This window comes from Pelecanus crispus, chromosome 1 (assembly GCF_030463565.1).
Source record: "Pelecanus crispus isolate bPelCri1 chromosome 1, bPelCri1.pri, whole genome shotgun sequence".
In the NCBI taxonomy this organism is placed as follows: Eukaryota; Metazoa; Chordata; class Aves; order Pelecaniformes; family Pelecanidae; genus Pelecanus; species Pelecanus crispus.
This window is the reverse complement of record NC_134643.1, coordinates 40,571,682-40,590,483: the sequence shown is the minus strand read 5'-3', so window position 1 is coordinate 40,590,483 and position 18,802 is coordinate 40,571,682. Positions and strand designations below refer to the sequence as shown.

General features: G+C 39.2%; 1 protein-coding gene across 1 annotated transcript in view; it reads right to left on the bottom strand.

The window, feature by feature from the left end:
* RAP1B (RAP1B, member of RAS oncogene family) overlaps positions 1-18,802 on the bottom strand; it is a 32,896-nt gene that overhangs the window by 9,447 nt on the left and 4,647 nt on the right. Inside the window, exons 2-3 of the mRNA XM_075707700.1 lie at positions 3,396-3,480; positions 1,927-1,995 (exon numbers count right to left, since the gene is read on the bottom strand). Of these exons, the coding sequence (XP_075563815.1) occupies positions 1,927-1,995; positions 3,396-3,452 (126 nt within the window). The 5' untranslated portion in view covers positions 3,453-3,480. The remainder of the gene's footprint in view (positions 1-1,926; positions 1,996-3,395; positions 3,481-18,802) is intronic.

The window sequence follows — 18,802 nt, the reverse complement described above, 5'->3', positions numbered from 1 at the left end:
GGGAAGAGGAGCATTTGCACTCCTCTCACACCTCCTCCATGTCCCCTAAGGATGGAGATTCCTTCAATAGCCACTATTTTAGCATGTATTGCTGACAAAGTTACTCAGCTAATTAAGCAGCATCTATTCTCTTTATGAAGAAATATCTGGGGAGTAAACCAAGGCATCAAGTTTCAAGACTTCATGCTCAAGTTATTTAGTTCCAGACAAACTTAAAATATTTCAAGCCACATCCTCTCAACTTCAAATACTATAAAATTAGATTTAAGATTAATAGTACAGATTGCAACTACCAAACCAATACATTTTAGAGTCACCCAAGTCAAGCAGCAAGTTCAGAATTGTAACTAGCAGTGAGGGGAAGAAAATGACTGCATAAAATGTTGTCCACACTTAAGCAAGACTTCAACAGTCTGGCTGATTTGAAAAGAAGAATACACAGAAATATTCCTAGTCATTTCAGGACCAAACCTGAAAGGAACATTACGAGATCTTTGCTAAAAAAAATTATTGAGCAAAAGGCAAAATTTCTTGAGAAGGCTTTACTTTTTCAGGCTCCATGGAAACAGTCTTTGGAAAAATTCACCCAGCAAACATCATGAATCTAGTATGACCTGAAGAATGTAAATATATAACAAAGGAAACATTTCACTTTAGTACAGCTTGTGAAAAATATTTTGAGTCATTTATTGGGCCTGACCCAGCAAAGGCCTGCACCAAACACAGGGACAGGATCCAAAATTCCTTCTCCTCTAATACAGAAAAAGTGGTTGTATAGAATTTTTTGTTGCTGTTGTCTCTTTAATAAGAGTTCTAGCTTTGGCTGGAAGCCCACATGCTTAAGAAAGACTAGGGGTTTTCCAGCATATCAATTTCTATGAGGTCAAAGAAAACAAATGTGAAATTATTATTTTGCTCTCACTAATTCTTCTTCTGTTCAGAAGGGATTCTGGTAACTATAGGCTGTGATGGCTATTAATGCAGCCTCTTTATTCCAATATAAACGTAGCCCAGTGCTGAAAGAGGAGGTACTGCAGGTTTTGCCCATTCCCAGCTAGGGTTTGTGCATCTTGCCTCCCTCATATAGACACTGGTATTTTTGTGGCCACATGGTGAGCTACATCAGAGCATAAATGCATCTGAAAAGTAATTCATCTAGAAAAAGAAAAAAAAGAAATTACAAAACTGACAGCTGAAAACTAATCTGCTTCACCAAATGTTTAACTCTTCTGGTAGCAGTCCAGATGTAAACTATCTTAGCCTGGAATATTAATCATGGTCTCAGCTGAAACTGAAGAGTGAGCAGTATGGAGATTCAAGATGATGCAAGCAGAGTCAGACCTGTCAGCCTGTCATGCTGAAGATGGGAAGAGAGAAACCAACAGGCCACTGTAAGTGTTTGTTCATTTATGATAGGTTTGTGTTAACTTATTAATAAAACAACAACCCATCTAATGGAAGCATATCAAGCTATCAGTGAAATTGCTAAGAATACAGTATGTTGCCTCCAGTGTTCTAAAGGTAAGCCTCAAGCTGTTTTTAGCACATTTTCCTAGTAGCAAAGAGTCTTAGAACCTCTGACATACAGGTCCAACTCTACCTGCAGATACTAACACACAAAATAAATATTATTAAAAATTGGTAGTTTATTTTAAACAAAAAAAGTGTGTTCTCAATTCTGACAATGAAATTACCAATTTTTACTGACTAGCTAGTAAGGTATTACACTTAAACATTAACAAGCTAGTCTCGAATTATTCCTTTTAGACAGACTTTAAGAGCACCTTTACATTTCAAACTTGTTAAGTTACCAGGTATTACATGGCATTACAAGGCATACCCTTTTTCAAGCAATGACTCAAATATTGGACAACGTGTACTGCATTTTTAAGTTTCTGTAACACCAGTGAGGTCTTTTGCATATACCTTTCTGTAGGAGTCTTCTATCGTAGGATCGTATTTTTCAACAAATATTCCTTGAACAAACTGTACAGTCTGCAACACAAAAGTTCTTGTAAGATTCTTCTTGTATAGTGACATTTTGTAAACACTGTACACAAATTACTGTTCTAGGTGTATACTCAGTTATCCATTACATTTCTGAAGGCAAATTAAGTGATTGACATTAACTATAAGTTATAAGAAACAACAGGAAGTTAGATGTATATGCCTATTTGACTAAGTACTGTTAGATGAAGCAATGCTACACCTTCCTTTATCTACTCTCACTTGGAGCATTAAAGCATGCATTGATTTAAAGTTTGTCTAACTGTTGGAATCATTATTAGTTTTTAGTTGAATAGGATCCTGTATACAGCTGCATTGCTTTTACGTTTGCATTTAGAACTACTGCATCTTCTGCTACTTATCTGCTAGCACAGGAATTAGTGAAAAAACAGCTGCCAGCATTTACTAGTCTTAACTAGACTCAGTAGGATATTCCTGTGTACCTAGCATGTAGGACGTTTTTAGCACAAGTCAAGTGGAACTTTAAGACTCAATGGCCAAGTCAGAGCAGACAGGTTCAAATCCAGAAATGCTGCAGTAAGATAAAGAATTCAGAGGTGAAGGAAAAAGTTCTTTCACAATCTAAGATGACTTGTCATTTAAATTTTCCTTTAGGAACTGCTTTGTAAGAGAATAGTTCTTACCTGATAGAGTGGACCTCTAGACCTTACTGTTTGATAAGGTGCACAATTAAACTAAAAGATGTAAAGTTCTTAGGTGGGTTGAGAACATCTGTGAACTTTTTCAGTGCTAGTCTAGGTCAGACTAAACTTTTCCACAATTGTTTAACTAAAATGCACATGCTCTTTGGTTTACAATCATCTACCTGCCGCAGCTATACACCTACTTGCAGGGAAAGATGTAGAAAACATGCTAAACTTCCTGCAAATATGTATCTGTATTTGCATAAAAGAAATATTAGTGTGTTAGAGACTGCTATCAAACATTAAGCAAACAGCACCCTGAAGACCTTTCTAGAGACAGGAGTTACCAAGGCCAAACACAGGCAAACCAGTTCATTGTGCGAGTTTCATGAAGCAGCTTGATTTCCCGCAGACCTATGGCTGGGTTACCCACTAAAGCCAGAGACCTTCATAATGCTGTGGCTATGCACTTCACTGCATAAGACAGGCAAAGATCTGAGCAAGCACCATCAACCAAACCTGTACAAAAATATTAGCATGGGAGAGCACACCAATGGATGCAGATACACCCAGTAAAGGATGTACTATTCTAGCCAGGAACCCTCAGCAGTCATTACTTACATTTATGTTTATTTGTGCACACTTACATAAAAGAAATATGGGTTACTAGAGAGTGCATTAGAGAAAAAAAGAGACATGAGAAACCTAAGAAAACACATTTGAACTGCCTCACATAGTACTTACCAGAGCAGACTTTCCAACACCTCCAGAACCAAGAACCACTAGCTTGTATTCACGCATGATGCAAGAGATAAATCACCCTCAATACCTAAAAATACACAATAAATTGTTCACCACTTTGATCAACAGGACAAATATTTTAGCATTACTATAGCCACTGTAAGTTCAAATATATAACAAGACATGAACAATTAAATATTGATACCAACTGATAAATGCAGGAGATATACCATTACAACCAGCCATAAGCTAAGCAGGATGTTGCTTTAATTATTACACAATATGGAAACATTCGTTCAAGACACAGTAACTGCTGAACAATGCTACTTTTTCATCTAGCACAAATAAAGTACCTCCAAGGTTTTCTTCTTACCAGGATTTTGACACTTGAAGAACCACCATTATTTCTGTGTTATCTAGCCTCATTTCATAGTTGCAATAGTACAGACTTGGAAAGTTTTTAAAATGGAGATTTTTATACCCCATGAAACAGTAATTTAGAGAACAGGCAAGAACAGGCTAAGACTCTGTAATAAAGACCTCAGTATCATGATCTTGCCAAAATATCACAGGTGTTTCAAAGAAAGCGCACAAGTATCTGGAAGAACTGCTCACACCCATGTGCACAGAGGCCTCTGGATGGACTCATCTCCTTTATTTACAGCAAGAAGGAACCAGGCATAGAAATTAATTTACTCCAATTCATAAGCCAATTACTTGGATTACAACATACCATCCAGTGAGGTGTGTTCATCTCTTCACATTTTCCAGAAACTTACAAAAACTCCTCTAGTCATGCAAACAAGTCCATGGTACCTCTCAGCTATAGTTGCAGCAAGCATTAAGGTATTTCATGGGTTTATCAAGAACTTTCATTCACTCACAAGAAGTTGCTTGCACTATACATTTTGCAACAAGAGACCAAAACCAATATTCCCAAGAGCCACACAGATGTCTGAAGAACTTGCAGTTTTACAACCGTTACATGCACAGTACTGAATAGGTTTATTGGGTAAACAGCTGCTTATGTTTGTTACCTATGGTACCGATACAGTAATTCTAAAAACATGTGTCTCAAACTTCACAGCTACTACATCCTCTCCTCATCCATCCCCCAAACTTATTTTGTATCACACAAGTTTTTGTAATTTCATATATATACACATACACGTGTAAGTTATTTTGTTCATATGAGCTGGCATGCATGAAATGTCTCCAGTCTCCTCTGAAGAACTGAAAGCATCAGCATGCTGACAAAAGAAACAGAATGGGAAACTTCTTTAGGCAACAGCATCTCTTTATTTGTACTGTCGTTTACTTGAATAACATCCAAAATTTCTATCTACTGACCCCAAGTTTGATCTATATGCAGAAAGTACAACCATGACACCACAATCCAATTCACTAAGCAGAGTTTGATAAAAGGACTTAGTTAATTTTTTTTAATACAGTGGCCATTCTCAAGCTATCGACTTAACGCAGCTACAATAAAATGCTGCAAACCATCAGATACAGTATTTCCTTACCTCATTACTGTTCTCCCGTAAAGAAATATTGAATAAACCCTACTACAGTAAAGCTAACAGTTACTGTTGATAAGAAACAATTATCCAAGAGGAGATAGCATGCATTTTCTCATTCAAAAACACTTAAATGCTAAGCAAAGAATCAGAGAGGCTTGTATACGAAAATTAAACCAACCTTTCCCCAGCAAACAAATGCTTCTCAAAAAGAACAGCAGGATCCCAGAAATCAGTTTTCAAAAAAATCCTGTCTTAAGTCTGAAAGTTGATTAATGTTTTTCTAGGTATCACACCGCAGTTATAATGACCGTAGTCTCATGTCTAACTGGAGCCAACTAAAATATTCTTTTGAGACCATTCCACTCCTACAAGCTAGATCTCTTCCCCTGTTCCACACTAGCTAGCATGGCTGCCTACAGTAGTATGCCAGATCTGCTTGCTCATCTGTGTTGAAAACTGACCCAGCAAAACCAAAACAAGGACACAGATTTTGGGACACGTCTTTGGGTCATACTGCTCAAGAAAACACACCCCTCAGTCCTGCTAGCAACTGAGCTAACAGGATTGTTACTGCTGCCCTGGGAGGAAGGTTTCAGTTCCTCTCTGTACTGGCTCTAGCACTTACCAGATTGAGTTACCCGTTTTCTCCCGTCTCTGCGCGTACAGAAAGATGAAACCCTCCCCAATGGATGAATAATTTGGGGGTTGGGGAAGAGGGGAAGTGCAGGGAATCCAAACACAGGCTCTTGTACAAGGTAAGCAGCGGAAGCAAGGTAAAAAAGACCCCTCTCATTAGCAGTAATCTCACAGCATCTCTGGGAGTCACACCATCTGTTAGGTGTTTAGCACAAAATGCTAAGATGATTTACATAGAATTTAGAGGACCTCCATGTTAGTGCCCATCTTTGCCATCACTGATTAACTCCACATTGTCAGAAGACTTAAGAAATCAAGAGGTCAGGTCCTATTTAATTTTCTTCTTGCAAACACATAATGAGCTTACGTAAACCATTCCTTGCACCCTAAGCAAGCAAAAGGAACACATGGAGAAAGCCGTAAGGAAGCAACTGACCTGATGTCCAGCAAAGCAAGTCTCTCCACAGGCTTCTGGTACCAATAGTTTTTGAGACTTTTCAGTGATTTTCACACCTAATAGAACATCATTTCACTCCAGACTTTAAAAACTATGTTTCCTTCCCTACATGGATTTTTTTTGCAAACATGGACTACCAGAACCATTCAGACCACAAATTTAATCTATTCAGCACTGCTGTAAATGTTCAGTTAGATCCACAAACCCCTAAGTTGTCCAGCCTTTCTACAAACAATATGAAAAAGGATTGTCTCTAACTGTACTGAAAGGCACCTTTCAAAGTCATGACAAGTTAAGCCTGTAACTACATTACCTGTCATTTCTTTAAAACAAACATTAGGTTATGCCTTTATTTTTGGAAAGGTGTCATTAGAATGACACAAACATAGTGGGTGTAGGGGAAATCCCAGTACAGTAATCTGGGTGAACTGCAGCAATTTCACTGTTTTGAAAAGAACAGTTTAAGCTGAATTTTTCAGTCTTCAGGCTGAAGTTAACGACATATGGAGATGCCAATAACGAAGGCTGACAGTAATTTAGAAATAACAGAACTTAAGCAGCAGCTACCAAGTACCTGCTTTGCCTAGTGGTTTGAGTCATTTGTGACTTGTTCTTAAAGAAAATTCCAAATCCTGAAATAAGAAGCTAACAACTTGGTTTTAGTGAGAGACTGGCAATTCCATTTTGGCTCTCCAGCAGGGATTCTGGAATTTAATACAAGCCAAGGCTTCTTTCAGCATCCAAAATTTGGAAGTTCAGCCCTAAATATCCATTGCTGTATAACACTCTGGAGCTGATTTCACTACTTTAGGTGGTGGTACATAATTAAAGCACATATATACACTACTACAGCTTGGTTGACCAATTTTCTTAATCTCTAAAGCATCTAAGCAAAAATCTTTTTTAAGATCTCTGAAGATGTGGCAAAGCCAGACTGCAGTACACTCAAACACTTCTCTGACCCTCCCTCCAAACTCAGGCAATGAGCAATGTAAGTATTAACTTCCTCTTTCCCCTCGACAACTATTTTGTCATTTGTACAGTCACTCCTTAACTTGCAGAGAGCACACAGTAATCCTTTATATATACACATGCCTATACAGCACAGAGGTAGCGTGGCATCTCTCTACTGGTCTGTCGTCAGGTAGTCTGGCAGTGACATCTTGGAATGAAACACAAACCAATGTATTCTCCAAAAGGCTTTAAGAAAGCCAACTCGGACATCTCACCCACAGCGTGCAACAGAATCACCATCTATTGGCTGCTCCCACTTAGATCTACCACCCCACTGGCTTTGAGCAGCAGTCCTGATGTCACTTCACCTTCCTCTTACTGTTTTCCAACAGTAAAAACAACCCTCAATCCCTAGCTACAAGAACTTTCCTGGTTACAGGTCTTTGCCTCCTCCTCAGCTACGAAGCCACCAGTCCACCATGCTAGGAGCTGCTCTAGGACACTGCGGTCTGCCACACTATTTGGTGTAGTAAAAGTCTAGCATGCACTTTTTCACTACCCAGTATGCCTATTGGTTGCAAGTGTGCCCCAGACTGAGTTAGGGCTCTGATCCTGCCTCAGCTTGACTTTGCAGTGATTCCCAACTAGCCTGACCTGATTCTGCTCTAGCTCAAACCTATTTTTCCATATCACATGTTGTACGGACTGCTTGCATCCTAAACCTTCATCTTGCTCTTACTTTACTTTTCAGATTGACACAACGCTTGACTCTGGAACTAATATTGCATTCAGCTCCATCCAGTGCCAACACAATTTCCTTTTGACTCATTTATGACAAACAAGTGGGCGCAGAGGAAGATGACAAAGTATGGCTTAAACCTCCTCTTTTATAAAGCACCCTATTTTTCAGTTACCTGACAGTATTTGAAACAACAGAAGCCATTGAGCTTCAAGTAAGACATTAAAAGTAAGAAGTTCAACTGCTGAAAGAGATGCAAACTATAAAGCCTGAGATGGAAGCTCAAACTTCTGGTGGATTTCCTTTTCTGCCCCCCCCCCCAAAAAAAAAAAAAAAAAAAAAAAGCACTTCTCTAGCTGTTCTGAAACAGACACTGGACTTAGTGCATGCAATATCTCTTTATGAAGTCTGTGCCTTGCATTTCACATCCTGTCATCCCCTCTCAGCCCCCCAAAAAAGAAGTTACTGGAAGAACATGTAATTATGAAACCATTTGTACAGTCAGGACACAGCTCAATGTAGCACCTTAAGGATAATTTTCAGCAGTCTGCACTAACCAGCCATTTCAATGATACCCTTCAGTTCTAAAGCTATCAGAAAATTGTATTAACTGGAAAGGACAAAAAAGAATCATTAGATCACACAGTCTCAAGCCATTCAAATAAGGAGACAGTTAGGTTTACCTAGCACTCTAAAGCTACAGCTGTATCACAGCATGGCCAACATTTCTAGAATAGGATAGGGTTAAGTCCAACAACAATATTTGTCTCTACTTCCCAGCTCACCCAATCGCAGGGCTGTAAAATGGCTATTCTCAAAGGGGCACAACAGAAATGAAGAGACTATGATAACTGAGTAACAGATAGGCAAAAAAAACCCAGATTTATTGGAGAGTTGATGAGAAGTATCCACTGAATCACCCAACAATTAGATATAAATATGTTTAAACTTATTCCTACCAAATAAACCAAGTAACCTGTTTGAATCCCTCTTTATTTAGTGGAGTCTATTTTGAGAGAAAAATTTTGCTTTGAAGGCTGGCTACCTTTAAGGTGACAGACCTGCAATGAGTGAGAGCAATGCCAACTTCCTTTGCTTTTTCATTTTTCTGCTCCTCCAATCTTTAGGCAGGAAAATACTGTCAGCTGTGGTCTCTATGCAGGCACTAAGAACAAGAAGATAGGAAGCATGCAAAAAGTAAGGCTTTTTTTTCCCTCTTAATTGGAGCGGGTAGTGGCTTTGAGCAGCTGAGTCAAATATTTATATGCACAGATATTTGACATAACTGTGAACTCTGGAGATGCCTAATGCAAGATTTAGCTAGAAAAACGAGCGAAGCTACTCTTCTTCAAGAAATAGGGTTTTCACACAAACTGGATTCCAATGCTATCTCAAGTAGACAATCTCTCGAAAGTATAGACCTCACTTTCAGACTGCCTCCATTAACTGCAAGTGGTACTTCAGTAACTGCCTTGCATACTTCCTGAAATGTAACAGCCCATGAAACCACCACATCTGTGCAGCCTCTCTCATTAGTTTGTGCATATTACTTTTTCTAATTAATGCATGTATTAATGCATTAGTGTAGTGTATTAAAGTAACTGCTTAATTCTAATTTTAAGAAGTGTGCCATTCAGAAGTAAAGTACTTGATAAACTAGAGGAGCAAGAACTTTATATTGGAAAAAGTGTCCAAGGATGAGCAGATCTTTGAATAAACACCATTTGAACAGAAGGAAGAAAGATTAACCAAGACTACACACTAGAAATGTACTTTAAAAGCTTCACATCTGTCAAGGACCGTGAACGTGGAACTTGCTTTCAGCTTCTGCCCTTATCAGATAAACCAGGAAAAAGCGCCTCCTGGACATTTTCTTGAACAATTTCTTGAAGCATGTCTCCAGAAAAAGGCAAACCAAAGTGATGATGCTAGGAAAGTTGAGGAATAAGAAACCCTACTTCAGCAGTGAATGAAGAAACTGCAGACTTACTGCTTTTAAAGCTTTCCTAAAAAGCAACCACACAATGAAGAATTCATCAAGGTTCAAATACCATTGGCAATTGGGCTTGATATGATATTTGTGAAAGTGGTTTTGGGTAGTTTGGTTAGGTTTGGGGGGTTTTTTTGGTAGAATTTAGTTTGCTAGTTTTCTGTCAACTCCTTCAGCCTCAAATTTTGGTTTCTGATTCAACTTTGCTACCTGTCTGAGAAATGGGAAAGCTAATAATCCAATCTTTCCAAGTGATATTAACCCAAATGAAGCTGTAACTGGAGCTCAGCCCCAGCCCGAAGACATGAACTAAACACAGTCACTACTTGAAGATATCCCCGAGACTTGGTTATGTGAACTAGTTGTTCAGGTCTGGAATTAAACAAATAGTCCCTCCCAGAAGCATAATCATTTTCAGAAGGGATCATGATTATTCAGCACTTTACAGACACCATGATACTTGTTCAGACCCTGACATTCTGGTTATATTGTGAAGGTGCAGTGTACTCGCTAAAATTTTCATAATGCTTCTGCCTCAGCACATTTACCTCTCTGGAAGAGATGCTTTGTTAGGTGGTTACCTTGGGAATAGCACTCCTAAATTAATCTCAACTCTTTGCATGAGAAAAAACCAAAAATTTCAAATATTAGAATGACAGATGAAACAAATTAACTGACTGGTTTACCTGCTTACAATTAGCACTGGAGGGAAAAAACCCTGCTTCTCAGAGAGGGGATACGAGCTGTGAGATGAAACAAGATGACAATGGTCAGACATCTGGAAAAATAGCTCTAGTTCAGTCACAGGACCAAAGTCAGAGGATTAAGTCTTCCCAGACAAGACGCTTCCCACTTCTGGTACTGGAGCAGTCTCAGACAGCCAAACCTAAATCTTTCTGTTTGTACCATCCAGATCCTACTAAGTTTTGAGTTTCTTGGTTTAGAACCCTTTCTTCAGGGAAGCAACTAATTAGAAAGGATGTGTGCTGTTCTTAATATTCCCCAAATACTTATGTGTAAAGGGAAGTCCTAAATTCTTATCCGTCAACTCCAAGGAGTTGGGGTTTTCTGGGAAAAAACACCAAAACACCAAAATAATTTCAGTTGTAATTTTTTCCCAGAATAGTTTCATAAGCAGTACCTTGCCAACACAACCAAGTGGAAGCCTGTTCATTTTCACCAACTTTTAGATGCTTTAGGAATTAAAGCAACTCAGATAATCCTTACTCAACAGGGTAAGCAGTATCTCATATGAAAGAGAAATTAAAATACTCCAGAGCTGACTTTCACACTTATTTATAGAAAACATTAGTTAGAAATCAATTCTGAAGACAAGATACACCGAAAAGCTGATCGGGTCTAATTAAAGACTTTTATACTCAAGACTCCTGGAAGCAGAGCTATTTCATTACTAATGCAGACTCTTTGGAAGGAAGTCAACTGTTCGGTAAACAAAGCTAGAAGCAATTTTTATTTCCAGTTTTTACCTGGTTTTGATAGCTTCCTGTCTTGACAAACAAGTATTCTGTCAGTTGGACAGCTAGTTCTTCTGGGCTCTAATACAGTAATCTTTTCTTGGACAAAAATATTTCTTCAATTATGTTCAAATATTTTAACTGATGCCAGAGAATCTTCAGAGGATTTTCAAAAAGCTGTCTGGGTGATAAAGCTTATCCAGTGACATGAAATCATACCAACCACCTGAGAAAGAGACAGAGACCTGAGAACAAGTTACTGCAGCACAAACAGGGCACCAAGGTTTAAGTTGCTCCTTGAACTGCCCATGGGGTCACTTACCCACAGACATAGCTTAACTAAGTTTTCCTCCTTTCATTGAAGGGAGCCACCTTGATTAATACTGCACACAGGGACAATTTCTGCAAAGCAGCTAACATGAGCTTACCTTGTGAGACTAGTTCCACTGTCTATAATTAGTATAGCTGAATAAAATCTGGGTTTTTTCTTAAGTCAAAGTTAACCCCCAGCTAGATCTTAAATCTGAACACAAACTTAATGCATGTTCTAAGGATGAAAACTGGCCTGCTTGAAGCCACTGATTATCTCAAGATGAAAGCTTCCTAATGTGAGAAACGAACAAGCATGAGCAACTTGCAGTAGTTTCACACAAAGTGTAAAAAGTCACTTCAAAGCAAGTGATGTAATGAACATTCTTAAGCTACTAAAAAATATGCTATGCTTCAACACTTACTGAGTTCAAGTTTCAGCTTTGTGCAAAAAGTCAAATCTGTCAATTCAAATTTGGAGTCCCTTATAAAACCTAAGCTGTAGAGTCTATTTAAGCCTCAAGTGGAGCTTGTAACATTTACCAGATTTATTCTTATTTTTGGTGACTGTTTGCCATGGTTTTGCATCTTCTCCCTATTTCTGTAAAATAGTCACCATCCCCCATGAAAGTTGTTTGTGCATGTTCTACCAGTCAGACTTCCAGCTAAAACAATGATCTCAGAATTCCTGAAGAAACTGCATTGCAAATGGTTTTTATGCTTGCAAATAAAATCGAGGCAGACAATAAATAGAAAGAACAGCGCTCAGATTTTTAAAAATACTACAAGTATATTAAATTCAGAGAATGCATAATTACCACATTATGACATCTTGCTAGGCATAAGCTAAGTATTCAACCATACAGCAAGTTTTGAGAACTGAGACAGCAATTTACTGCTGTGAATTTGGCTCTACTGTCATTACAGAGAAGGATCAGTATTTAGTTCTAAAACTTTTAGCAATTAATGGATTGCCACATTATGGTACTCCCAACATGCTTTACCTGATAGGCATCCTTCTGATTAAAAGCAGATATAATTATTTGTTTCTCTGCATAATTGTTACAGTAAATTTTAGCTTTCAAGCTACGAAACCAGTTAAAACCAGCAGGACTACAAGTAAGGCATGGAAATGTTCAGAGTCAAGATACTTCTCTTGTAAAAGTGCAGTCTGAAAGTTACTTCAAGAATAAACTTGCCAGTTGGCTTAAGATACTCTTCTTTGGAAAAAGGCAGCTTAACTTCTGTTGCAGAAACAAGACCTAGCCTCAAATTCCATGTGTTATCTGCTTAACATCTGGCAATCCTAGCTCTACTCTGATTGTGACACTGGCTGCTGAACCAGTAAAGCCTTGTATCGGGTTTCCTTCTACCGACATAAGTTCAACTTATGTCAAGCTCAGTTCAACTCTAAGTCCAGTACCACCTGAATTTTTGTCCCTCGTGTCTATTTTTCTCTATAACTCCCACATCATATACATCCTTGGCAGTGCCAGAGCTTGCATACCAAGGTATCATTACTTGCACTGTCTTCATTATTAAAAGTTTGGGTTCAATTCAGGTTTGTTTAGATTATTAATACCTTGTCAAGGCACAGATACATAGATTTCCTTCATTACACGATCTTTTGCTACTGACCATTTAAGACCAGCTGGTGTAGGCCCTTCACATACAAAGTATCCTTCCATAATATGATTTACAGTAATTCTATTACAAATCAGATTGGGTAGCCTGAGAGCAGTCTTACAAATTCCCATACATCATTTTAATTAAGATCAGAAGTTTTATCTGTTGAAAGGACACTGATTCTATGCAAATTGAGAATACTGGCTACTACCATTCATTAACAGGAATAAAATTAGTTCTTCCATGATAAATGAACCATACCAGCCAAGTCCCAAGTAATTGTAACTCATATCTATTTTGACCTCTCAATCAATACTTCCCTAATAGAAACACGGTATTTGAATGCAAGCAGCAAATGTCACTCAAAGTCACTCAAATTATACCTAATTTCACAAACAGTTCTTTTGTTAAAGCTTGAGACATCTGTCCTGAGGTTAAGTTGAAAAAACTGTACACCAACACCCAGCAATAACTACCATCTTCTGCCACATGGTTTTGATACCTCCGCAATAATAGAGGTGCAACCTTAACTGCCTCTTTTCAGTTAACTTTATTAGCTGGATCCACTGATAAAGGTGGGTTTGTAAAAGGTCTGAAATGCTTAATTGAAGTGGCTGAAACTTGAGCAGAACATCCTGTTCTGTTTCTGGCAGCAAGGCAGTAGCATCTTGAACCTAGGGATGGTAGCTCCTCAGGGAACATCCAATTCACAAACATACCCTGACTAGAAGACGACAACTGTAGAAGTTGACCTCCATACCTCTGCCCATATGCAAGTGTACATACAATTTGGTTGTTTCTGAGGCAACTGCTAAGTTGTCACAAGCTTCAGACGAGGGTATTTTTTAAAAATAAAAATAAATTAAAAAAAAAAAGAAATCACTAAACCAAATGCTGGCTTATCTTAACATGCCAAGCTGTGAACTGCTGTAGTTCTGCATCTGCTTTGTGAGCAGCTGATGCATCTTAGACAGCCCCAAAAAAGTCTCATTTAATGCGTCAGGAATTTTCAAGAGAGGGAAAAATTTGACAGTTTTGAGCAGGAACCCAAAGGTAAGCAATTCACGCTTGCAAGCCTGAGCTCATAGACACAACGACACCTACACAAAAAGCTGAATAATTTTAACCAAATGAGTTTGAATCACACTCATCCCCACACCACTTTCTATTACATGGACTAGCTCTTCAGTGAAGAGTTACCAAATTAATGAGGGTTAAACTTGTTTAATCAAGTCTCCACAAGACTCTATTTGAATCTTCTTAAGATCACTCTAGTTCTTGTTTAGAACATACTTTTTGGTTCCTCTGCATCTTCAAGACTTGCCATTTTCTGGAAAAACCTGTCGTACCTTAAGACTCACTTTGCTGTTAAGTCAAATCAAACCCATACTTTGGTAAGGTAGCAGAAAATGTCCAAAGCATACTGAAATTTAAAATCAGCACCAAAAGTTTGGATGGAAAGACCTTCCTAAATACAAATCAGCACATCTGGTCTTCTAAGAGTCATCTATTATTTAGACTATGACAATCACCACAGCTTTGAACAAGTGTTGCTACTCCATCCTAAATCTTTTACCAAAGAAGAGTTTTACTTCCAGCAAGTTAAATATATGCATCCCAAAACAAGCTATATTTTGAGCAAAGCCTGAGTGGAAGAATGACTTTTCAGTCCACCCTAACTGTTCCAGTGAAGCAAGTTTATCCTTCATGAAACCACAGTCTTGTATTTCCACATTGCTTACGGTGCTCCCAGTTTACCCAGTGCATCCTCTGTTTAGGTTCTTGGGATCTATGACTTTAACCTTCTGTAGATAAGGCTGTGAATGGTTCCTTATTTTCACTTTACTATCACAGCAGATTCAGCATTCAGCTTGGAAAAGAGGCTTCAGCTTTCCTCTGTGAAACTTACAGCACCGAATTTCATTTAGAAAGTAGTCCGCAATAAGATTAAGTAATGGAAGAATTACATTACCTGAAAACACAAATATTTTCAAGTTGATATATTTGTCTTTGAAAAAAGTATTTGCAAACTGCATCTAAAGATCTTGCCTCTGGCTAGAAGCAGGATGTACTTCCAGTTAGCAATACTGCACATTGTTCAAAATATTGGTTACTGTAGTTAAATTAAGTCCAAACTAATGTGCACTTAATGTTGCTTCTTCATCAGTTTCCCAGCTAGACAGGACCCAGATTTCTAGCAGAAAAGGAAGAGGTAGCATCAGGACTTCTTTCTTTGCCAAGAGTAAAGCCGTACAACCTAGCTGATCTTTTCATTCTAGGCTTCACATGAAATATTCTTCTTTTCTCACTCTAATTCCTACTCACATAGATACAGCATTTTTCTTCTGAGATTATTCTTAAGTTTGATGAAAAGCAACACACAGATCAAAAGGATGCCAAACACCAGCACATACAGTGGCCTAAAGCACTTAATTGTAAAACCTTGTTTTCAGCTACTCAGTTTTTGCAGAACTTCAGCTATAACACTTAAGTTTTCTATGTGAGATCTCTGGCTGAACCTCAATTTAGCTTAGGGCGTTTCCTGAAATAAAAGGTTTAGGGAGGTCAGAAAAAACCCAGATGATCATCAAGAATAAAGCAATGGACTTGCTCAAATGTAAAGAAAGGTGAAAAGGTAACAATGAACTGTAAGAACATACAATAAGCAGAAATAGGTATCATTCAGAAACGCTTGTTTCTCTCTAGTATTCAGATATAAAAAGCAAGTAGAAAATTGTACACCAAAAGTAGAAACATAGAATCATAGAATCGTTTAGGTTGGAAAAGACCTTTAAGATCATCCAGTCCAACCATTAACCTACACTACCATGTCCACACTAAACCAATCAAGGGTAGACTAGTCTAAACCATGTCCCCAAGTGCCACGTCTACCCGTTTGCTGAACACTTCCAGGGATGGTGACTCCACCACCTCTCTGGGCAGCCTCTTCCAATGCTTGACCACCCTTTCCGTAAAGAAATTTTTCCTAATTTCCAACCTAAACCTCCCCTGGCACAGCTTAAGCCCGTTTCCTCTCGTCCTATCGCTAACTACTTGGGAGAAGAGACCAACACCCACCTCACTACAACCTCCTTTCAGGTAGTTGTAGAGAGCGATAAGGTCTCCCCTCAGCCTCCTCTTCTTCAGGCTAAACAACCCCAGTTCCCTCAGCCGCTCCTCATAAGGCCTGTGCTCCAGACCCTTCACCAGCTTCGTTGCCCTTCTCTGGACACATTCCAGCACCTCAATGTCTTTCTTGTAGTGAGGGGCCCAAAACTGGACACAGTATTCCAGGTGCGGCCTCACTAGTGCCGAGTACAGGGGCACAATCACCTCCCTGCTCCTGCTGGCCACACTATTCCTGATACAAGCCAGGATGCTGTTGGCCTTCTTGGCCACCTGGGCACACTGCTGGCTCACGTTCAGCCGGCTGTCAACCAGCACCCCCAGTTCCTTTTCTGCCCGGCAGCTTTCCAGCCACTCTTCCCCAAGCCTGTAGTGTTGCATGGGGTTGTTGTGACCAAAGTGCAGGACCCGGCACTTGGCCTTGTTAAACCTCATACAGTTGGCCACGGCCCATCGATCCAGTCTGTCCAGGTCCCTCTGCAGGGCCATCCTACCCTCGAGCAGATCGACACTCCCACCCAACTTGGTGTCGTCTGCAAACTTACTGAGGGTGCACTCAATCCCCTCATCCAGATCATCGATTAAGATATTAAATAAGGCTGGCCCCAAAACAGAGCCCTGGGGAACACCGCTCGTGACCGGCTGCCAACCGGACTTAACTCCATTTACCACAACCCTCTGGGCTCGGCCACCCAACCAGTTTTTTTACCCAGTGAAGACTACGCCCATCCAAGCCATGAGCTGCCAGCTTCCCAAGGAGAAGATTATGGGAGACGGTGTCAAAAAACATTTGAAGACCAAGCATCCAGTTAAAAAAAACATGAGAGTTATGAGCCTGTTTATTATGGTATCACAGACTTCTGTCTGTTGGCCTCCAAACCTACTCAATGCCCAGGATGACCTACATCAAGTAAGAGGGGGTGTCTTCTTTGGTGAGATCCCAGCTAATTTGCTACTTAAAAAAAGATATATCAGAAAAATGGAAGAGCGATTCTCCAGCATGACTGTCAGCTATTCTGGCCTCTTCCAGTGCTCCTTCTTGATGCTGCAGGACTACTACGGCCTCTTATGTTCCACCAAGTGCTAAGATGACAATCTGCTGTCAATTTCTAGAAGCATGGCACAGCATTTTGCAGCACACCAAGAACACAAGCCCAATGCATCTCAAATTGTATACTTATATTAAGTGAAGATTGTTGATATAAAACTATCTTGGAAATTCATCTATAGACTGGTATAACACGTGCAAGAACTCTGAAGGTGAAGTTAGGCTTGCCAAGAACTCATTTCTGATGCCGCTCATCATAAAATCTGTGAAAACACATAGCGTTTTCTGTACGCTTGCACCAATATAAACAATAGGCAGTAAATAACAAAAGGACCATTCCCTGGATGGGAATAAAACCACCAGTCACAGAATGTCTACTGCCCATCAATTCTCCATTTTAAACAAGTCAGAAGGGTCACAGAAAGACAGTACGATATATCCTTATACATATTAACTATATAAATATAACTCCAGAAGTGTAAGAGTCAAGATTTTGCATGCAGTATTAATTTATACAATTCCCCAACCCCAAGAAAATCCTTCAACAATACTGTATGCAAAAAGCAATCACGTGAAGCCAAGTAGACTATGCTTACAGGTCATCTTGTACATCAGGCTTTCAGAATATTAACTTGTAAGTAGCTTCACAATGAAAGATCAGAGGAGGTTACTGACTGCATCTTACAACGTCTAACAATTCAACTTAACTACTTCACATTTGCAAGATTAATAAAAGGTTCCTGCAGTGTTATGTCACTGGGCTGCCCCCACACTTAAGTAACCACATAGCCTGGACACACAGCCACATACAGCTCAGTCTCAACTGTAAATGTCACATTATAAACAAATAATCTATCCCTAATTACTGTATTGCAGGGAATAAGATTCTTAGATAACTTCCACTTAATACATTACTTCCACATTCCAGTTTACCCTTCTCCATGTTCAGAAAAAATAAACACGCTGCACTTTCCACTAGTCTTCTAATGAATCCCTTTTGGGGGGAGTATCAGACCAGATGTTACAGAAGTTTGATTAACTGCAAGCAAGGACTGTACAACTCCACAACTTAACTATCAGTATTGTCTGGGTTCTGATGCAGTCCAAGCACTGCTCAGCATACTAGCTTCATCTTAAATAAAAACTACTGACCGTACATGAAACCTTTAGAAAAAACATAAGTAGCTGGTCTAGCCCTGCAACTACCGAAAACACTTTGATTTCAGCAGTCCTGAAGTGCCACACCTAGCAACATACAGGTCTGTCTTCTGTCTCCTCTACCTCTCCTCTTGAACTGCACACAGGTAACTCACATGTGTCTGCAGTTCATCTTTAACACAGATGTGGTGGTACTCTTTTTGCTTCTTCCTGACATAGGAGGAACACTTTCAAGAAATTTCCCTTCATTGCAGACATGAAAAAAAATGAAGGCACAACTGGCTAGGTTGCAGAAACAGAGACTGTGAGTGGAAAAAATAGGACAAGAATTCAAAAGCTTAGACAACTAATAGAATCAAAAAGAAACAG